This window comes from Oncorhynchus nerka, linkage group LG7, assembly GCF_034236695.1.
Source record: "Oncorhynchus nerka isolate Pitt River linkage group LG7, Oner_Uvic_2.0, whole genome shotgun sequence".
In the NCBI taxonomy this organism is placed as follows: Eukaryota; Metazoa; Chordata; class Actinopteri; order Salmoniformes; family Salmonidae; genus Oncorhynchus; species Oncorhynchus nerka.
The window spans coordinates 48,932,821-48,956,440 of NC_088402.1; the positions used below are offsets into that span (position 1 = coordinate 48,932,821).

Consider the following 23,620-nt stretch of genomic DNA (forward strand, 5'->3'; position numbering starts at 1 on the left):
GATCACATTTGCATTGATGTCAGAGTGATTATAGGGACAATAGAGTGCTGAGAACCAGGCAGTTAGCAAGTTTGGTAGGCTACTAATGACCATCAGCAGCATCAGAGCTTGGAGAAGCCCAACTACCGTGACTAAACGGTCACATGGAATTTGACTGTCATGACTCGTTACCGCCGGTGTGACGGTAATACGGTCCCCGTAACAGCCCTACTCATTACCTCTTTCTGTGAATGCCTGGTTCCCCCGGTCTTGAATATGGCTGAATAGCTCACCTCCATCCATACTAAAATGGAGAGAGAAAACACTGAATAAGATAGGCTAAATGTGCGTGTGTGTGTGTGTGTCAGTCACCCACCACTCCATGACAATGAGCAAGCACTTCCTGCTTTGGTAGAGGTTTTCGTAGACGTCCATGATGCGTACGATGTGAGAGCAGGGCGACGCCCTCCAGTGGAGCTCTACCTCCCGACGAGCCTTCGCACAATCCTGCAGCATCTGGAGAGAGGGGGCGGAGTAGATGAGAAGAGAGAAGAGTATGGCTTCCTTTCCTCCTCTCCTTACCACCATTAAAATCAAATCAAACTTTGTCACATACACAGAATACAACAAGTTAAGACTACCGTGAAATGCTTACTTACAAGCCCTTAACCAAAAGTGCAGTTCAAGAAGATTACCACTGATATCAAAGATAACAGGTTTAAATAAAAGTGAAAGAAATATGATGGAAGAGTGAGAGACAATTACCAGCATGAGCAGGGGATTTTTAGGCCAATGAGGCAAGATTATGGTAAACCACACAGAGCTGAGCTGCTGACTAACAAAAGGTTATGTCTAGATGTCTCCCCAACGTGTCTAGTGCAGCCTACTTTCTCTGCTATTGATAGTACATCAGGCCAGGGGTCTCAAACATGCAGTGTCTAACTTGTCATGGTTTCTGAATTAGAAAAACAATGCAGAAGATTTTCCATCCTCAGTTCACTCCAAGTTCAGAGGCCTCCAACCACGACGGAGCAAAAGCCATCCAGAGGTAGTCACTTCCCAGATTCTGACCAACAGATCTGATTACAACAGTCTCAGACACATCATAATACAATTTCCCTCCTTCCCAGATGGAACAAGCCTAATGGAACCTAATGACAATACTCATCAATTTGGTAGTTCAAGAACAATACCACTCAAAAGACCAAGCTGGTTGAAAAGGTAAAGGCTTAACCCTTGGCCTGCCTGACGTGTGGCTAGTAAGCAAACACACATTGACAATCAATCCACCAATGGTGGCCTTCCGCATTTTTATTGTCCATTAAAATAACATAAAATTGATCAGAATTCCAGCAGACATTGCTATTGTTGTAAATTACTATTGTAGCTGGAAATGACAGATTTTTTATGGAATATCTACATAGGCCCATTATCAGAAACCATCACTCGTGTTCTAATGGCGCATTGGGTTTGCAAAGTTTATAATTTTAAAAGGCTAATTAGAAAACCATTTTGCAATTATGTTAGCACAGCTGAAAACCGTTGTCCTGATTAAATAAGCAATACAACTGGCCTTCTTTAGACTTGTTGAGTATCTGGAGCATCAGCATTTGTGGGTTTGATTATAGGCTCAAAATGGCCAGAAACAAAGACTTTTCTTCTGAAACTCGTCAGTCGATTCTTCTTCCGAGAAATGAATGCTATTCCATGCAAGAAATTGCCAAGAAACTGAAATTCTCATACAACGCTGTGTACTACTCCCTTCACAGAACAGCGCAGACTGGCTCTAACCAGAATAGAAAGAGGAGTGGGAGGCCCCGGTGCACAACTGAGCAAGAGGACAAGTACATTAGAGTGTCTAGTTTGAGAAACAGACACCTCACAAGTCCTCAACTGGCAGCTTCCTTAAATAAATGTCAACAGTCTCAACATCAAAGGTGAAGAGGTGACTCTGGGATGCTGGCCTTCTAGGCAGAGTTAATCTGTCCAGTGTCTGTGTTCTTTTGCCCATCTACATTTTTTCTTTTTATTGGCCAGTCTGAGATATGGCTTTTTCATTGCAACTCTAGAAAGCCAGAATCCCAGAGTCACCTCTTCGCCATTGAGACTGTTTTTTTGTGGGTACTATTTAATGAAGTTGCCAGTTATAGCCTAGTGTCTTCTTGGATATGACGCTACAAGCCTTGGGGATATTCTCTGCAGATCCTCTCAAGCTCTGTCAGGTTGGATGGGGAGCGTAGCTGCTCCGCTATTTTCAGGTCCCTCCAGAGATATGACAGGATTCAATTGCGGGATCTGGCTAGGCCAATCTAGAACATTGAGACTTGTCCCGAAGCCACTCCTGTGTTGTCTTGGCTGTGTGCTTAGGGTCGTTGTTCTGATGGAAGGTGAACCTTCCACCAGTCCGAGGTCCTGAGCGTTCATGAGCAGGTTTTCTTCAAGGATCTCTGTACTTAAATCCGTTCCTTTTTCCCTCGATCCTGACTAGTCTCAGTCCCTGCCAATGAAAAACATCCCCACAGCATGATGCTGTCACCACCATCCTTCACCATAAAATTAGTTTGACAGGTGTACTATGGGCTTGTCTGATTTTGTTTTAACACACTAGAAGGTCCTACTCACATTGGCTACAGAGATTGGGAGCCCGCAGTCCTCGTGCACAGCGGAGGCCCATGTCAGTGGCGCTGTGTTGTTTTCCTCGAAGCTGGCACAAAAGGTGTTTAGCTTGGTTGGTTTTCCCTTTGTAATCCATGATTGTCTGAAGTCCACATGGGTCTCGTGTCTGAGCCGTTGAATTGCGATTCCACTTGTAAGGTCTTTGTGTCTCTAATTGTCTTGCGGAGGTCATAGGTGGTCTGTTTGTACTCTGCAGTGTTTCCAGTCAGTGTTTCCAGTTTCCAGCGTTGAACAGACCTTACCACGGGTACTTCCAGTTTGAATTTTTGCCTATAGGCTGGGAGATGGAGAATGAAGGTGTTGTCTAGGGCTGGGCGGTATACCTTATTTTACTATATACACCAGTATTGATGCATTAACCAGTTTGGGTTTTTACTTTACCTCCTATAACAGTATTTAAATGTTTGGTTTGTTAAATGTTACAGGCTGTGTGTAAAGTAAATTTTTGTAGTTTACACCGCTACTTGAGTCATCCCTCTCCACTCTCACCATGCCACTTTCCACACAGACCTAGCCCCGACCCGTCAATCAAGGAGCGCATTTTCTGTTACTTGACCTCGCGACACTTGCGTTCAGTCTGCATGGTCAATCGGGGCACATGAAACAATGTTGATGACAATGATGTTGTTTCCACTTTGCTTTTTAATATAACTCCACATGTGTTCTAAAATTACACTACTAGTTTGTTTCTCTTACATCTGCAAAAATCTAGTTTGTTTTATCTTAGCAAGGTTCAGCTAAATCTTGTTCGGAGCTAATGCAAATTGATAGTTAGCTGGCTAGCTAGCTAATAAATATAATGAGTAGGAGCAAACTTAGCTAGCTATACAGCCCAATACCAAATCAAATTGTATTTGTCACATACACATTGTTAGCAGATGTTAATGCGAGTGTAGCGAAATGCTTGTGCTTCTAGTTCCGACAATGCCGCTGCGCCTTCTTCACCACACTGTCTGTGTGGGTGGACCAATTCAGTTTGTCCGTGATGTGTACGCCGAGGAACTTAAAACTTACTACCCTCTCCACTACTGTTCCGTCGATGTGGATAGGGGGGTGCTCCCTCTGCTGTTTCATGAAGTCCACGATCATCTCCTTTGTTTTGTTGACGTTGAGTGAGATTATTTTACAGACACCACACTCCAAGGGCCCTTACCTCCTCCCTGTAGGCTATCTCGTTGTTGTTGGTAATCAAGCCTACCACTGTAGTGTCGTCTGCAAACTTGATGATTGAGTTGGAGGCGTGCATGGCCACACAGTCGTGGGTGAAAAGGGAGTACAGGAGAGGGCTCAGAACGCACCCTTGTGGGGCCCCAGTGTTGAGGGTCAGCGGGGTGGAGATGTTGTTACCTACCCTCACCACCTGGAGGCGGCCCGTCAGGAAGTCCAGTACCCAGTTGCACAGGGCGGGGGTCGAGACCCAGGGTCTCGAGCTTGATGACGAGTTTGGAGGGTACTATGGTGTTAAATGCTGAGCTGTAGTCGATGAACAGCATTCTCACATAGGTATTCCTCTTGTCCAGATGGGTTAGGGCAGTGTGCAGTGTGGTTGAGATTGCATCGTCTGTGGACCTATTGAGGCGGTAAACAAATTGGAGTGGGTCTAGGGTGGAGGTGATATGGTCCTTGACTAGTCTCTCAAAGCACTTCATGACAGAAGGGAGTGCTACGCGGCGGTAGTCATTTAGCTCAGTTACCTTAGCTTTCTTGGGAACAGGAACAATGGTGGCCCTCTTGAAGCATGTGGGAACAGCAGACTGGGATAAGGATTGATTGAATGTGTCCGTAAACACACCAGCCAGCTGGTCTGCGCATGCTCTGAGGACGCGGCTGGGGATGCAGCCTTGTGAGGGTTAACCCGTTTAAATGTTTTACTCACGTCGGCTGCAGTGAAGGAGAGTCTGCAGGTTTTGGTAGCGGGCCATGTCAGTGGCGCTGTAGTCCTCAAAGCGAGCAAAGAAGTTGCTTAGTCTGTATGGGAGCAAGACATCCTGGTCTGCGACTGGGCTGGTTTTCTTTTTGTAATCCGTGATTGACTGGAGACCCTGCCACATACCTCGTGTCTGAGCCGTTGAATTGCGACTCTACTTCGTCTCTATACTGACGCTTAGCTTGTTTGATTTCCTTGCGGAGGGAATAGCTACACCGTTTGTATTCGGTCATGTTTCCGGTCACCCTGCCCAGGTTAAAAGCAGGTTCGCGCTTTCAGTTTCATGCGAATGCTGCCATCAATTCACGGTTTCTGGTTTGGGAATGTTTTAATAGTTGCTGTGGGTACGATGGTGTAGCCCTAAATCTGCATGTTTATGCAACAGTATCTTCTAAAAGAGGAATAGGCGAAGCATGAATATGTTGGCTAAATGAAGAAACATTGTAGCCAAAGATTACAGGGTCCCCTAAGAAACACTGACCAACACTTGGGTTCCTACCCTGTCACAATAACTTCTCCCTGGCATTTAAGTATCAGCTATTATTTATACTCTAAATATTATATTTCCATGATTCCAACAGTTCACCCAAGTGTTTTGATCTAAATCGCAAGTCAAACCACAATTGCAACATTTGGATAAAAATAAGGCCTTGATTATTTGCAGCCCTGCAGCCCTACATGGCAGTGTGTCAATTATCTCAAATGAAATCAGGAAATGCAGAAAATTATTTTGGGTTGAATTTGAATTGAACAGTATGAAACAGAATGGAGAAAGACCCATTGAAATCACTTAGAATGTATGTGTGCCTCCGTAGGGTCACGCACTACTCATAAAGCAAAGGAGGGGTTTGTACCTGTCTCGGTAAGGAGAATAACAATGGTCCAACGGGTGAAGCAAGAGATGTGTTGGTGGAATTTAGGGAGAATTTTCCTAAAACGTCCTTTGTTAAAGTACAACGAATGCAGCCTTGGGATATGCTGTTTTCAATTTGTTCCAAGTCCCGTGTGTAATTCCTTGAGTGCCAGCGTGGTGTTGGATTGTGGGACAATGTACACAGACGTGACACAAACAGCTGTGAATTGTCTTAGGAGATAATGGGGTCAGCATTTGATTGCGAAGTATTCCAGGTCAAGGGAACAGAAATTCTTAAGGGTTTGTACATTCCTACAACCACACCATGAGTTGTTGATCATGAAACGACAGTAGCAGGTGACCCAAAAGTGGTTTGTGACTACTATGATTTCCCATTGGAGTCAATTAAATTGTAGCAATTCTGGTAACAGAATTACGAGATTTATTAACTTAATAATTCATAAACAAATTTAATATCAGTAAAAACACGACAACTAATTGGTACGTTTACTTTTACTTGTTACTTCTGTGAATTTCCATTATTGTCCCTCAATATCTTAAAGATACAGTGCATTCTGAAAGTATTCAGACCACTTACCCGTTTCCACATTAAAAGCCTTATTCTAAAATTGGATTAAATAGAATAAAAAGTTCTCAATCTACACACAATACTCCATAATGACAAAGCTAACAGGTTTCTAGAAATGTTTGCTAATTTATAAAAAAAAATGTATTTGAGCTGTCCTCTTGGTCAAACTGAGCAATCGGAGGAGAAGGGTCTTGGGCAGGGAGGTGACCAAGAACCAGATTGTCCTCTGTGGAGATGGGAGGACCTTCCAGAAGGACAACAATCTCTGTAGCACTCCACCAATCAGGGCTTTATGGTAGAGTGTCAGACTGAAGCCACTCCTCAGTAAAATACACATGACAGCCGCTTGGAGTTTGCCAAATGGCAACTAAAGGACTATCAGACCATCAGACCTGAATGCCAAGAGTCACGTCTGGAAGAACGAAGCAAAGTACAGAAAGATCCTTGATGAAAACCTACTCCAGAGTGCTCAGGACCTCAGACTGGGGCGATGGTTCACCAACCAACAGGTCTATAACCTGAAAATAGCTGTGCAGTGACACTCCCAATCCAACCTGACAGAGCTTGAGAGGATCTGCAGAGAAGAATGGGAGAAACTCCCCAAATACAGGAGTGCCAAGCATATAGCGTCAAAGCCAAGAAAACTCAAGGATATAATCGCTGCCAAAGGTGCTTCAACAAAGTACTGAGTTAAGGGTCTGAATACTTATGTAAATGTGATATTTCTAAAAACCTGCTTTTGCCTTGTCATTATGGGGTATTGTGAAGATTTAATACATTTGGAATAAGGCTGTAACGTAACAACAATTTGAAAAAAGTCAAGGGGTTTGAATACTTTACGAACGCGCTGTGTGTGGGTTTTTGGTAACGGAATTACAAGGCACAAGGCAATGTTTCTTAAACTTAGAGAAGGCAAATCATTTCTACCAACCTAAATATAAAAGTGCTGAGATTCGAGTCTTCACTTCAATATTGTGTTTTTACATATATAGCTTTTAAAATACTATTTCTGGTAGATGTCCAAAATCCCTTTTCCATCTGTTTGACCAGAAATCAAACTCTGCTTATTCCTAATTGTTAGGATGGCAAATGGTAATAAAATGTATATATATACTTTCATTTCAACAACAAAAAATATATAGACTCTTCGCTTTCATTTGACATGCTCCTATGAACTTCACGTTGGTGCTCATAGGTACATAGGTACATTTACATGGAAATGCCCAACACACAGAGACAGATAAGATATTCTCCTCATTAAAGTATTGTATACATTTGGAAATACCCAGTACAGTTGACTCCTGATATCATCTCAATGTAAATAAATGCACTAAACCAAACATGCAGAAATCCAGAGCAACTAAAAAGTAGGCCAACAGAATTTGAACAGGGGAACAAGCACTAATATGAATAAATAGCACTTAATCCATGTCGGAGGTTTAAGGCGCAAGGTGTCAGCGATGTTATGTCCTCCTGACCCTGCTTACTGAGTGTAGCCTACCCACTACCCCATCAGCAAACATGAGTCACTCCCTGACGTCATTCAGTATTCAGGGGAGGAAGGGGCGCCGTACAGCTGCCACTACCATTGCCTCAGCATGAGGCACACATACAGGCACACGTCTATGGACCACCTAAGCATTGTCACGACAACAGGATGTGATCGTCACAACCTTTATCAGGGAGAACGCTACTAGCCCAGTCAGTTTTAATGATAAAGTGATTCCAGTGGGACGGAACTACAATTTGATTCAGATTTTTCACTTTTATGCCAAACAAGAAAACACTGATTTCAAAAAGTTTAACAAACCACACAAACTATGCACAATGACTTCCTTGTACAATTTAGACAGACAAGTTCACAAAAACACATTTACTGGATGAACTGTCCAAATGGAAAGTTTGGTAACAGAATTACAGTAAAATCTCCTTCAGTTTTTATGCGACCAGATTTTCCAAAAACTCTTAAATATCTGCGGCTGGCTGCAACACAGCCCGGGATCGAGCCCGGATCTGTAATGATACCTTAAGCACTGCAATGTAGTGCCTTAGACCGCTGCGCAACTTGGGAGGCTCTTGGTCACATTTTTTAAGACCTTTGAAAACTGAATTAGAACATTTATATAAATTAATGTAATACTTTAAAGGACCCGCAGACACTCTGACAGTAGTTGAGTAGAGTTCAGTACAGTACAATACATTATACAGTACTGTTTCTGTACTCTACTTTCTTTACTGTATTGTGGGGTGGGAAAACAATTTCGGTATTGTAAAACATTTTCAATGTAAACTTAAATGACTAAAACCAGATATAAAGTATGCAGAAAGTACTGTAGAGTACAGTATAACGTACTGTATTGAACTCTTCTCTACTACTGTCAGGGTGTCCACGGGTCCTTAGAAGTATTACATTCATTTATCTAAATGAAATGCCTTAAAAGTAATCTCAAGGGAGGGGTACTGTATGAAATACACTCCCTTCTAGATGTGCTGGGTGGTGCCACCTCAAGGCTTACTATAAAAGCAAGTGACAGCGTGCCTTATTTGGCAATGGTCCTGGTAAATGGAGTGTGCCAATATATTTTACATGATGTTTCCTTGACTAGACTACTGACGTTACACAATTTTCAAAAGCCAGTAAGGCACATGTCCGTACTTCCGTGTTTTTTTATTTTTTTTATTAGGTGGATAGCCAGGGGCACAAATTAAGCATTTGTGTTTAGTGAGTCTGCCAGATCAGAGGCAGTAGGGATGACCAGGGATGTTCTCTTGATAAGTGTGTGAAGTACATTTGGGTGTCAGGGGAAATGTATGAAGTAAAAAGTACATTGTCTTTAGCAAAGTAAAAGTTGCCAAAAATCTAAATTGTAAAGTACAGATACCCCAAAAAACTACTTCAGTAGTACTTGAAATATTTTTACACCATTGGTCCACGTTTCAAAAAAATGTTTTGCGTGCAATTGGGGGTATTCAAACTTACACCGCAAGTAGAAATAGATTACCCCTGTGAGCCAACTGTCCTGGGCCCGGTTTCCCAAAAGCATTTTAAGGCTAAGTTCATTGTTAGGCCGTCATTGTAAATAAAAAATGTGTTCTTAACTGACTTGCCTAGTTAAATAAAAAATAAAAATATCGTTAGAACCTTCATAGGAGCATCGTTAAAATATCCGAGCAGCTTAATAAAACCAATGTTATTAATGCTGCACTTAAACTCTCATATTCTAACACCAGCCTCAGACCACTCATAGAACAGCCACGTTGCTAGAAGCTTTTTGCCCACCCGCATCACTTTATAAAGAGAAGATCTCCGCTAAACATAGAAGAATAACAGTGATATCAGTCTCTCCATGACCGCCGATAACTGACTACATTTTGTCAGCGGGGGAAAATGTCATGTTCATTCAGTTGAGTTGTATTTAGCTACGGTCAAATTTTTGGCCTTAATACATTTCATGATGAACGAAGCTACTCAGTGCCACGTCAATTTACAACAGGAATGTCTTCAATTGGGTCATACACCTAACATGTGCACAATGATGTGCCAAATATTAATTTAGTGCATTATAGGGTAAGCATTTGATAAGCCGCTCAATATTTACAGCCATAGGTGATAATCTCTCTCCAGGAGCTGATCTGTCGTATTTCAGAATAATTCTAAATGTTAAGGTAATATTTGAAAGGAGAAAGCTGACCAGAGAGCACCGCTGCCATTCTTTTGAACCAATCAGTATCGACACATGCCTCAACGACACACTTAGCAAAAGTATCTTTGGCCGTGGTAAGAAAGATAAAAAACACTTGTAAGCCTAAGTTTCATCGCTATTGGGAAACCGGGCCCAGAGCCATATTTGCTTGCGGTGCACATCATTTAATTATCAGAGTGCCATTGGAATTCTGGTAAAAATACTTTAGAGAAAGTATTGTGATCACCCACCCCCAAAATGAATATTTATGAGCAATTCCCCAACTTCTCATCTAAACACTTTTTTAAAAACGTGTTACTTTTTAAAAAACGTGTTACTTTTTTAACTTGTTACAGTAAATTGAAAGAGGGTCGGTTGTAGGTATCATGGTAGGAGTCAGTAAGAGCCGGGAGAGGTGACATTAACTGGAGCGAGAGAGAGAGAGGAGACAGAGCGGCAGAGAGAGGAGAGTAAGGGGTTGTCCAGACTGTTTTCACAGTCTTGCTTTGACCAACAGATGACAGAAAGAAAACCATTATTAGCTGAACATAACAGTATGCCAGTGGAAGGGAGGACAGTAGAAGGTGCCCCAACTGTGGATTGTGACTACTATGATTTCCCATTGTAGTCAATTCCGATTTGGTAACAGAATGAGTTTAAATCACTTAATAATTCATAAAAACAAAACAAAATAGACTATTCCTTCTTTTAGGAAGTGTTAGCCGGCAGGCAAAGATCATTGAAAACCAGCCCTGATATTTCCTCCGTCTGCTCCTCTGGGATCTATTATTGGCCCTGATGCACGTGTACCCCCTCCTCCTTTATATTGGCAGGTCTACCTTTACTTGTCACATCTGAAAACTTTCATTATCCTCCCTCCTCACGGGGTGGCCCGTTCCTGTAGGTTCATGCTCTACAACATCCGCAGAGTACGACCCTGCCTCACACAGGAAGCGGCGCAGGTCCTAATCCAGGCACTTGTCATCTCCCGTCTGGATTACTGCAACTCGCTGTTGGCTGGGCTCCCTGCCTGTGCCATTAAACCCCTACAACTCATCCAGAACGCCGCAGCCCGTCTGGTGTTCAACCTTCCCAAGTTCTCTCACGTCACCCCGCTCCTCCGCTCTCTCCACTGGCTTCCAGTTGAAGCTCGCATCCGCTACAAGACCATGGTGCTTGCCTACGGAGCTGTGAGGGGAACGGCACCTCAGTACCTCCAGGCTCTGATCAGGCCCTACACCCAAACAAGGGCACTGCATTCATCCACCTCTGGCCTGCTCGCCTCCCTACCACTGAGGAAGTACAGTTCCCGCTCAGCCCAGTCAAAACTGTTCGCTGCTCTGGCCCCCCCAATGGTGGAACAAACTCCCTCACGACGCCAGGACAGCGGAGTCAATCACCACCTTCCGGAGACACCTGAAACCCCACCTCTTTAAGGAATACCTAGGATAGGATAAAGTAATCCTTCTCACCCCCTCCCCCCCTTAAAATATTTAGATGCACTATTGTAAAGTGGCTGTTCCACTGGATGTCATAAGGTGAATGCATCAATTTGTAAGTCGCTCTGGATAAGAGCGTCTGCTAAATGACTTAAATGTAATGTAAATGAGAGAACTATTTTTGGTAGAGGAATTACAAGACACAAGGCAATGTTTCTTGAACTTATAGAAGGTAAATAATTTATCCAAAACAAAAAATTTGTTAAAAAAAAGTTTATATTATTTTGCAGGGGGTCTTCACCTCAACATTGTGTTTTGTCATTTTTTTTTTATATACCTCTGAAGAACTCCTGATTTAGTCCAGAAAGCAAAGACTGCTTATTCATACTTTTTGGGATGGGAAATGATTGAAAAATGTATTCAAGAAAGTACAGTATTCAGACCACTTGACTTTTTCCAAACACCCCATAATGAAAGAGCAAAGAAGTTTTGACATTTTTGCAAATGTACGTTTTGTGAAAATGTTGCCTGCTGAATGCTAACGCTAAATGCTACGCTAGTAATCAATACTGTTACATAAATGCTTGTTTTGCAATGGTTGAGAAGCATATTTTGAAAATCTGAGATGACAGTGTTGTTAACAAAAGGCTAAGCTTGAGAGCAAATAGATTCATTTCATTTCATTCGCGATTTTCATGAATAGTGCAAGAAGTTAATGGCAAACCTGTCATCTTCAGATCGTAAATAATCTTGACGTAAGGTAGAGTACGCAAATGCTGTACAGTGAACACCATTCTCTCCATCCCTGTTAGGCCAAATAGTATTTGCCTGGCCCAGGCAGAGGAAGAAAGGATAAGGATGGGGTGTAGACTATAAGCCTAAAAGACAAGCTCACCTTTTCAAAGAATTTGGACGCAGTAGAAAGGAAGGATTTGTGAGGTTACATAAAAAAAAAAAAATTGACTATTCAAAGATGACCTGAGAAAGAGATCTAAATATCTAGCCTTATATGACTGTGGGAAAGGAAGAATGACATCTTTTGTTGTATAATTCCTCCTAAAGACAATGTGTAAAATACACTGGATCAACTAACGACTGATCAATGAAGCCCATCTACTGTATATAAGCTTAAGTGGCCTGACACAGAGCCAAAGCCACGGACACAATGTAGCATTACAAGCTGCTAATGGGTGATCGATGAGTACGGGATAAACGGTGACGTCCTGTATATTTCTTTGGAAAATATGGACGACACAGCACCTCGTCCCTTTGCGGAGTTCATATTTCCAAGGTAATGTACAGAACGTAGGCGTTTATCCTGCTTATACCACAGTTGGCAAATAAAACAATACTAAAGCACAGTAGGAAAGAAATGTAGGTTGATATTTTCATTCTATAAGCAAAATCATACTTCCGCGTGTTTTGGTTGCTAGACACGCGACCTGGTTTGTTCGATTAGTTCTAGATTTATGGATGCGACCCAGTTGTTCGTTCTATATGTTCCGTTGCCATGCTCGCTTGCAACATTCTTATCCTTTGCTTAATAGCTAGCCAACTAGCTACGACTAAAACAGTAACGACCACCGCAGCCAGAATAACAGCAAAGTAGCTGCATTTTCTATTGACATTCATTTGGATACATCAATAAAAAATGAACTAATGATGCCCAATTTTGCATGGCATAACTAGAAAAGTTTGCCTTATCATCAGGACACGCAACACTGTTCCTTACGAGGAGATCACATTGCATATCAAACATTAGGCTAGAAGCTAGCTAAATACTTTGTTACTAACAAACCTGCCAATATGACAACTGAATGTTTTTAAATCTGTTGCGGAAATGTTTTTTTTAATTAAAAATAAATCGCTGGTCAAAACTAGAAACATGTGGGAGGATGACAGCTTAGTGCCACTTGCGTCATGACTGCAGCAGTAGGGACTGGAGAAATTCATGTTCATCATTAGATGCTCCCAAAACAAAATTTCTCTCCAAAAACAAATCAGCTAGCTAGCTTAGTTTAGCATTTTTGGTACTGCATTTACAATGTATTCAATTCTGTTTGTGTGGTTATTGGTTTAGCTTTCTGTAACTTTGTAGCAAGTACTGTCTGCATGTGAAGGTGCATATTGTTTCAAGATTGCAAGGTGTCCTGATTTATTTTCCAACTGTCCATTATCTGGTTTTAATGCCCATTCTAGAATGCCCTTCTAGCCCATCAGAAACGAGTAGTCAACAATGCTGTGGTATAGGGCTGGGCGTTATACCGGTATTGATGCAGGGACTGGTTTGGGTTTTTACTTTACATTCTATACCGGTATTTGAATGTTCGGTTTGTTAAATATGATACGCCATGTGTAATGTCAATTTTTATAGTTTACTTTGCTACTTGAGTCATCTCTCTCCGCGACACTTTCCACACAGACCTAGCCACGCCCCCTGTCACTCAAGGATCGCATTTGATATGCCTTAATATAAATCCACTGGCAATCTATAATGAAACTATTAGTTTGTGTTTCTTACATCAGCAACCAGGTAGTTTGTATTTTCTTAGAAAAGACCCTAAATCTTGTGAAATGCTAATTGTTAGCTGCTAATGCTAATAAATGTACTGAGTAAGAGCAAACGTAGCTAGCTAATACAGCCTGATAATACCAGTGACGGTGTAGCCCTAAATCAGCATGTTGTTTGTGCAACAGTATCTTCTAAATCAAAGAGGAATTTGCAAAGAAAGAATATGTAAGCTACATGAAGTTGATAAGCTTTGGCAACATCGCATGTTCTCTTAAAGAGTCCCCTAGGAAACACATATCAACACTTCAGTTCCTACCCTGTCACAATAACTCCTCCCTGGCATTTTCATTTGTCATCATCTCAAACACTGTATTCAATGTGCCCACTATTATATTCTAACTGTAGAATTAGAATAGGAATTATCTTTCCATGATTCCAACAGTTTTGCTCTAATTCAAAAGTCAAAATCGCAATTACAACATTTGGCTAAAAATAAGTATCGTGCAGCCCTACACCGCAGTGTGGAAATTACCTCAATTGAGCAGTGGTGTAAAGTACTTAAGTAGAAATACTTTCAAGTCCTACTTAAATCATTTTGTTCTTCGTATCTGTACTTTACTTTTATTGACAACTTTTACTTTTACAAATCCAAGATGGTGTAGCAGTCGGACGTCTTGTCGTGTCCCTTGTGTATATAGTTTTTTTTACATATTTTTCTTCGCATATCTTTTAAAACATTTTGCTAAACCTCAACTTCGAAATACTCTCCTGCAACCCGCCTCACCCAATGTAGCGCGGATCTGCTTTTTTTTCTAAAGTATTTATATTTATTTATTTACTTCGGATCCGGAACCCCTCAACTGAAGCTAGCCAGCTAACTACCAGCAAACCATTGCTAGCGGTCATCAGCTAACTGGTCATCAGCTAACCTTTAGCTCGGAAAGCTCTCGCCAGTTCGAACAACGCGACTCTAACCAGAGCATAACGGACCTATTATTATTATTTTTATTTTATTTTTTTATCCCCGGATTCCCACCGCAAACAGAACATTTTCAGCTGGATCTTCACAACTAGCTAACTAGCTAACCGCAACCCCGGATGATTACTCCTGGCTAGCGTTTCCATCCACATAGCTTGAAGCTAGCCCAGCCAGAGCTCCTGTGCTACCACCGAAGCATACTCCTGGGCTACAATACCCGGACCCATGACCGGTCTATCGATGTCACCACATGAAGAGGCATAAACAGACTCACCCCATCGCGACGTCCCCCAAAGATTAACTTTCTAGCCCTTGCTATCTGCTTGCTTGCCAATTCGGCCTGCTAACTGCTAGCTTGTTTAGCCCCGGTCCGCTAACTGCTACCTTGCTCAGCCCCGGCCTACTAACTGTTAGCTTGTTAGCACAGGCCTGCTAACTGTCTGAATCGCCGCGTCCCCAGCCAGCCCAACCACTCACTCACTGGACCCATATTTACTTTCACATTCAAGAACCTCCAGAAGCTAACCAGCTAACTAGCTACAAGCTATTTAGTCATTGTTAGCGGCTTTACCTTCTGCACAGCCAGCCAGTTTTTTTTACCTGGATAATACTCGCCAGTCCCATCCACTGCAGCCCCCTGGACACTGATCACTTGGCTACATAGCTGATGCATGCTGGACTGTCCATTAATCACAGTACTCCATTCTGCTTGTTTATGTTTTATCTGTCGGCCCCAGCCGCACTCAGGCTCTGTGTGTAGTTAATCCGACCCTCCCTGCCTAGTCAACGCCATTTTACCTGCTGTTGTTGTGCTAGCTGATTAGCTGTTGTTGTCTCACCTACTGTTTAGCTAGCTCTCCCAATTCAACACCTGTGATTACTGTATGCCTCGCTGTATGTCTCTCTCAAATGTCAATATGCCTTGTATACTGTTGTTCAGGTTAGTTATCATTGTTTTAGTTAACAATGGAGCCCCTAGTTCCACTCTTCATACCCCTGATACCTCCTTTGTCCCACCTCCCACACATGCGGTGACCTTACTCATTACAACCAGTATGTCCAGAGATTCATCATCACCCAGTGCCTGGGCTCACCTCCGCTGTACCCGCACCCCACCATACCCCTGTCTGCGCATTATGCCCTGAATATATTCTACCATGCCCAGAAATGTGCTCCTTTTACTCTCTGTCCCCAACGCTCTAGGCGACCAGTTTTGATAGCCTTTAGCCGCACCCTCATACTACTCCTCCTCTGTTCCGCGGGTGATGTGGAGGTAAACCCAGGCCCTGCATGTCCCCAGGCACCCTCATTTGTTGACTTCTGTGATCGAAAAAGCCTTGGTTTCATGCATGTCAACATCAGAAGCCTCCTCCCTAAGTTTGTTTTACTCACTGCTTTAGCACACTCTGCTAACCCTGATGTCCTTGCCGTGTCTGAATCCTGGCTCAGGAAGGCCACCAAAAATTCTGAGATTTCCATACCAAACTATAACATTTTCCGTCAAGATAGAACCGCCAAAGGGGGAGGAGTTGCAGTCTACTGCAGAGATAGCATGCAAAGTAATGTCATACTTTCCAGGTCCATAGCCAAACAGTTCGAACTACTAATTTTAAAAATTACTCTCCAGAAATAAGTCTCTCACTGTTGCCGCCTGCTACCGACCCCCCTCAGCTCCCAGCTGTGCCCTGGACACCATTTGTGAATGGATCGCTCCCCATCTAGCTTCAGAGTTTGTTCTGTTAGGTGACCTAAACTGGGATATGCTTAACACCCCGGCAGTCCTACAATCTAAGCTAGATGCCCTCAATCTCACACAAATCATCAAGGAACCCACCAGGTACAACCCTAAATCTGTAAACAAGGGCACCCTCATAGATGTCATCCTGACCAACTGGCCCTCCAAATACACCTCCGCTGTCTTCAACCAGGATCTCAGCGATCACTGCCTCATTGCCTGTATCCGCTACGGAGCCGCAGTCAAACGACCACCCCTCATCACTGTCAAACGCTCCCTAAAACACTTCTGTGAGCAGGCCTTTCTAATCGACCTGGCCCGGGTATCCTGGAAGGACATTGACCTCATCTCGTCAGTTGAAGATGCCTGGTCATTCTTTAACCTGTTAGTCCTCTAGGGGCATTATTTCATTTTTGGATAAAAAGACGTGCCCGTTTTAAGCGCAATATTTTGTCACGAAAAGATGCTCGACTATGCTTGGAATTGATAGTTTTGGAAAGAAGACACTCTTACGTTTCCAGAACTGCAAAGATTTTCACTGTGAGTGCCTTAGAACAAAACCTTCAGGCAAAACCAAGATGTTTGAGCGACCAGGAAATGAACAGGATTTCTGAGGCTACGTTTTCCATGATCGCCTTATATGGCTGTGAATGCGACAGGAATGAACGGACACTTTCTAGCGTTCCCCCAAGGTGTCTGCAGCATTCTGACGTATTTGTAGGCATATCATTTGAAGATTGACCATAAGAGACTACAATTGCCAAGTGTCCCGCACGGTGTCTGCGTGGAAATTGGTGCGCAAAAGTCAGCTCCCAGTATTTTTCCATCCGAATCAGAGAACAAAGAAGGCTTCTAGGACTGCCATTTCAATGAAGAGATATATGACAAAACACCTTAAGGATTGATTCAAACAACGTTTTCCATGTTTCAGTCGATATTATGGAGTTAATTCGGAAAAAAGTTCGACGTGTAGGTGACTGAATTTTCGGTTAGTTTCGGTAGCCAAATGCATAGTAACAAAACGGAACTGTGTGTCCTACACAAGAATCTTTCAGGAAAAACTGGACATCTGCTATGTAACTGAGAGTCTCCTCATTGAAACATCTGAAGTTCTTCAAAGGTAAATTATTTTATTTGATGCCTTGGCTGGTTTTTGTGAATATGTTGCGTGCTAAATGCTAACGCTAAATGCTAAGCTAGCTATCACCACTCTTACACAAATTATTGATTTTCTCTGGTTCAAAAGCATATTTTGAAAATCTGAGACGACAGGATTGTTAAGAAAAGGATAGGCTTGAGAGCAGGCATATTTATTTCATTTAATTTGCGATTTTTAGAAATCGCTAATGTTGCGTTATGGTAATGAGCTTGAGGCTGTAGTCACGCTCCCGCATACGGGTTTGGGAGTACTGAGGTTAAAAGTAACTTCCTCACCATTTTAGATAAGCATGCTCCGTTCAAAAAATGCAGAACTAAGAACAGATATAGCCCTTGGTTCACTCCAGACCTGACTGCCCTCGACCAGCACAAAAACATCCTGTGGCGGACAGCAATAGCATCGAATAGTCCCCGCGATATGCAACTGTTCAGGGAAGTCAGGAACCAATACACGCAGTCAGTCAGGAAAGCTAAGGCCAGCTTCTTCAGGCAGAAGTTTGCATCCTGTAGCTCAAACTCCAAAAAGTTCTGGGACACTGTGAAGTCCATGGAGAACAAGAGCACCTCCTCCCAGCTGCCCACTGCACTGAGGCTAGGTAACATGGTCACCACTGATAAACCCATGATTATCGAAAACTTCAACAAGCATTTCTCAACGGCTGGCCATGCCTTCCGCCTGGCTACTCCAACCTCGGCCAACAGCTCCGCCCCCCCCGCAGCTACTCGCCCAAGCCTCTCCAGGTTCTCCTTTACCCAAATCCACATAGCAGATGTTCTGAAAGAGCTGCAAAACCTGGACCCGTACAAATCAGCTGGGCTTGACAATCTGGACCCTCTATTTCTGAAACTATCCGCCGCCATTGTCGCAACCCCTATTACCAGCCTGTTCAACCTCTCTTTCATATCGTCTGAGATCCCCAAGGATTGGAAAGCTGCCGCAGTCATCCCCCTCTTCAAAGGGGGAGACACCCTGGACCCAAACTGTTACAGACCTATATCCATCCTGCCCTGCCTATCTAAGGTCTTCGAAAGCCAAGTCAACAAACAGGTCACTGACCATCTCGAATCCCACCGTACCTTCTCCGCTGTGCAATCTGGTTTCCGAGCCGGTCACGGGTGCACCTCAGCCACGCTCAAGGTACTAAACGACATCATAACCTCCATCGATAAAAGACAGTACTGTGCAGCCGTCTTCATCGACCTTGCCAAGGCTTTCGACTCTGTCAATCACCATATTCTTATCGGCAGACTCAGTAGCCTCGGTTTTTCGGATGACTGCCTTGCCTGGTTCACCAATTACTTTGCAGACAGAGTTCAGTGTTTCAAATCGGAGGGCATGCTGTCCGGTCCTCTGGCAGTCTCTATGGGGGTGCCACAGGGTTCAATTCTCGTGCCGACTCTTTTCTCTGTATATATCAATGATGTTGCTCTTGCTGCGGGCGATTCCCTGATCCACCTCTACGCAGACGACACCATTCTATATACTTCCGGCCCGTCCTTGGACACTGTGCTATCTAACCTCCAAACGAGCTTCAATGCCATACAACACTCCTTCCGTGGCCTCCAACTGCTCTTAAACGCTAGTAAAACCAAATGCATGCTTTTCAACCGTTCGCTGCCTGCACCCGCACGCCTGACCAGCATCACCACCCTGGATGGTTCCGACCTTGAATATGTGGACATCTATAAGTACCTAGGTGTCTGGCTAGAGTGTAAACTCTCCTTCCAGACTCATATCAAACATCTCCAATCGAAAATCAAATCAGGAGTCGGCTTTCTATTCCGCAACAAAGCCTCCTTCACTCACGCCGCCAAACTTACCCTAGTAAAACTGACTATCCTACCGATCCTTGACTTCGGTGATGTCATCTACAAAATTGCTTCCAACACTCTACTCAGCAAACTGGATGCAGTTTATCACAGTGCCATCCGTTTTGTCACTAAAGCACCTTATTCCACCCACCACTGCGACCTGTATGCTCTAGTCGGCTGGCCCTCGCTACATATTCGTCGCCAGACCCACTGGCTCCAGGTCATCTACAAGTCCATGCTAGGTAAAGCTCCGCCTTATCTCAGTTCACTGGTCACGATGGCAACACCCACCCGTAACACGCGCTCCAGCAGGTGTATCTCACTGATCATCCCTAAAGCCAACACCTCATTTGGCCGCCTTTCGTTCCAGTTCTCTGCTGCCCGTGACTGGAACGAATTGCAAAAATCGCTGAAGTTGGAGACTTTCATCTCCCTCACCAACTTCAAACATCTGCTATCTGAGCAGCTAACCGATCGCTGCCGCTGTACATTGTCTATCAGTAAATAGCCCACCCATTTTTACCTACCTCATCCCCATACTGTTTTTATTTATTTTATTTTATGCTCTTTTGCGCACCAATATCTCTACCTGTACATGACCATCTGATAATTTATCACTCCAGTGTTAATCTGCAAAATTGTAATTATTCGCCTACCTCCTCATGCCTTTTGCACACATTGTATATAGACTCCCCTTTTTTTCTACTGTGTTATTGACTTGTTAATTGTTTACTCCATGTGTAACTCTGTGTTGTCTGTTCACACTGCTATGCTTTATCTTGGCCAGGTCGCAGTTGCAAATGAGAACTTGTTCTCAACTAGCCTACCTGGTTAAATAAAGGTGAAATAAAAAAATAAAAAACTTCACTACATTCCTAAAGACAATACTGTACTTTTTACTCCATACATTTTCTCTGACACCTAAAAGTACTCGTTACATTTTGAATGCTTAGCAGGACAGGAAAATGGTCCTATTCACGCACTTGTGAATCCCTGGTCATCTACTGCCTCTGATCTGGAGGACTCACTAAACACAAATGGTTTGTTTGTAAATTATGTCTGAGTGTTGGTGTGCCCCTGGCTATCCATAAATGTTTAATGCTTAATATAAGAAATTTGAAATGGTTTCTACTTTTACTTTTGACACTTAAGTATATTTAAAGCTAAATATTTCTATACTCAAGTAGTATTTTACTGGGTGACTCACTTTTACTTGAGTAATTTTCAATTAACGTATCTTTACTTTTACTCAAGTATGACAATTGGGTACTTTTTCCACCACTGCAATTGAGTGCAGGAAACACATAAATTATGAAAGTGCTGAAATTGTTTTGGTTGAAGTTTAATTGAACAGTATAAACCAATCAGAATGGAGAAAGACTCATTGAAATCACTTAGAATGTATGTGTTGCCACCCTAGGATCACTCACTACTCATAAAGCAAATGAAGAACTTTTATTATTCAAAAACTAAACTATAGCGTCATAGTCCATTTAAAAAAATAAAAATAAATACAGTGATATAATATTTTGGCCATATCGCCCAGCCCTACTGTGGTATAAATGCATATACACATCATCCTCACACTCATCTCCACTTCAAATTCAAGCTGTGCTCAGCATTCCAAAGGATGCAACCCTGGTCCCCCAAATAGAGCAGGTGTCCAGGAGGAGGACACATGCATTAGGGCTGACTAATAGATCCCAGAGGAGCAGACTGAGGAACTATCAGGAAGTGATCCATTGTCAATGATCTCTGCCTGCCTACTAACACTGGGGCTTGCAGGCAGAAACACTGCCCTGAGGAGTAATGAAAGGAGGAAGAGTGTGTATTTGTGACATCAGAGGAAGAGTGTGTGAGGTGAAAGGAGACAGGAGGGGTGGGATGCTGTTATTGGTTAAGGCTTATCTGAGAGATCTAGAAAACAGCATGGGAGATTGTCTATTTCAAGTCTGTCAATGATCTAGAACAGGGGTATTCAACTCTTCCCCGACAAGGTCTGAAGCCTGCTGGTTTTCTGTTCTACCTGATAATTATTGCACCCACCTGGTGTCCCAGGTCTAAAATCAGCCCCTAATTAGAAGGCAAAAAAACGGAGAAAAAAAACACAGTGGAACTGACTTCGAGGTCCACGGTTGAATTTGAGGGATCTAGAAGATCTTAGGGTTGACTATGAACAAAGGAGTTCTAGTGGACGCTTACAACAACGCAGTGAGTGAAGCAAACAAATGAGTGGCATATCAGTTACTTAATTTCTGATAAAAATAAATAAAACATTGTCCCTTTTCTAAAAATGTTTCCTGGAAACCTCTGTTATAAAAATCTGTGGAGACAAACGGTTTAATTGTAGCCTTGAATATAACTGTTACATAAATAGGCCTATAGATATGATAATGTGTTAGACGCATTGCTTTCATTTTTCTGAGTATTTAAAAAACAATGTCAGAATAGATACAGAGGAGGCCTAAATGCAGACATATTCAAACAAGATCAGAAAGTTCACCCATTTTAAAATGAGATGAGAGGCTGACCGTAATGCAATCAGAAAAGCAATGATTTGCTCTATCAACAACCCTGATGGTTAGATATGAATCATATGATTTCTAGTGTATAGTCAGGGCCTCCGAGAGAAAGTAGCACCCACAAGAGACTAACTGGGTATTGGTGGGACTCTCGTCTGCTCTCTTATGAGTAAACAGATTTTTCACCCCAATTTAAAAGAAAAAAAAAAGAAACCTATTGTGCTTCAAATCATCCATATCACACAGTACTAAATAGAGCCATGGCTATATGGAACTCGATTCCACATCAAGTAACTGATGCAAGCAGTAAAATCAGATTTAAAAAATATTTTAAAAAACCTTATGGAAAAGCAGGGACTGAAGCAAAACAGCAGCTAATGCGGATCCATAATAAAGACAAGTACAAATCACATTGAAAACATTATATGGTAAAAGTTGCAAGTGAGATGTATTAACTTATTCAACTTCCAGTCTGGAAATGGAATGTGCTTTGAAAAGTGTGGGTATGTCTTAAAGGAATTAATTCGCGTTTTTGCTGTCAAAATAATATATCTGCCATTACACATGGAAGTACACTACCATAATTGATCATTCATCAGTGGGATGGTAAATATACTCATACTCAATTATGTTTACAAGTATGCAGGGCTATAGAAGCACCCTTCCTCAAAATGTAAAATGGTTCCACTTTAGACAGTTTCACTTGGTAGTCTCAAATAAAAAGAATAACAACATTGTTTCAAGTCGAGTGATACACAAAACATGTATTTACCTTCAGAGCGTATTTATCTCCACTTCCTTTTTGGAATATTTCCAATACTTTCCCATTGATGCCCATACCAAGGACTTGATTTGTAACTTTGTAGTCGTCAGTTATGGCATTCTTTTTTATTTGAAGAGGGTTGTGGGGTTTGGCGAAAAACGGAGGAAAGGGAGCAGAGTTCAGATTTGGCACTTGCTGTTGTTGCTGGTTCGGAAACGCCGGTTGGTTCTGGTTCTGAGGATTCGACCACATTTTTCTGATTTGGTTTGAGAGCGCGGATTCACTGATAACAATTCTAATTTTTCCGCTGTGAAATCCTCAGTTAAAGATGGAAACAGTGGCTTCCTTAATAGTTCGCTAATGCTAGCTACCTACCTGCTGATGTGTGGTTGCATTAGCATGCTAACGATCTAGCAATATCTCACAGTGCTACAGTACCCGTATAATTACTTTAGATAGGTAGCCAATGAGCAAGATAGCTAATCTACTTGCTTATGAACCGTCGAGTGATATTCATAGTTTGCAAAGTTATATCAACTTATCTGGCGGCGAAGCTAGCTGGCTACGTTTACTCGTTCCGACTCACTCACTGCCACCTGCATTAATAAAGTGACCACCAGAGAAAGGAGGGGTTATTCTTCGTGAAGCGGACGCCACAGATAGAACAATGAGACAGACATTTCACTGGATGTATAAATATGAAGCATCCGCTTGGTGTTTCCTCTCACTACCACATATGGTAGTGAGAGGAAGCCCAGCGGCCGGCAGTGGGAGAAGTTGAAAGGAGATGGAGTTTGGCCAAGATTCTGCAAGTCTTCTCATCGATTAATTAAACATTTGATCTCAATCCAATATTATTTTCCCAAAACTAGAATATGTTATGAACAGAGTGGACTAAGTTTTGTAGACTTTCCCATTTGACAAAGTTTGACAAAATCACGATGTCTAGGAGTGCAAAGGCGAATTGAGTTATTTCACACTAGTAGTGCATAG

At 42.5% G+C, this 23,620-nt stretch overlaps 1 protein-coding gene across 1 annotated transcript in view; it reads right to left on the reverse strand.

Annotated features, from left to right (window-relative positions):
- Positions 1-23,257, reverse strand: part of LOC115131842 (MAP kinase-activated protein kinase 2-like) — a 47,843-nt gene extending 24,586 nt beyond the window's left edge. The window contains exons 1-3 of the mRNA XM_029663869.2: positions 22,637-23,257; positions 356-495; positions 219-283 (exon numbers count right to left, since the gene is read on the reverse strand). Of these exons, the coding sequence (XP_029519729.1) occupies positions 219-283; positions 356-495; positions 22,637-22,879 (448 nt within the window). The 5' untranslated portion in view covers positions 22,880-23,257. The remainder of the gene's footprint in view (positions 1-218; positions 284-355; positions 496-22,636) is intronic.
- Positions 23,258-23,620: the final 363 nt, after the last annotated feature.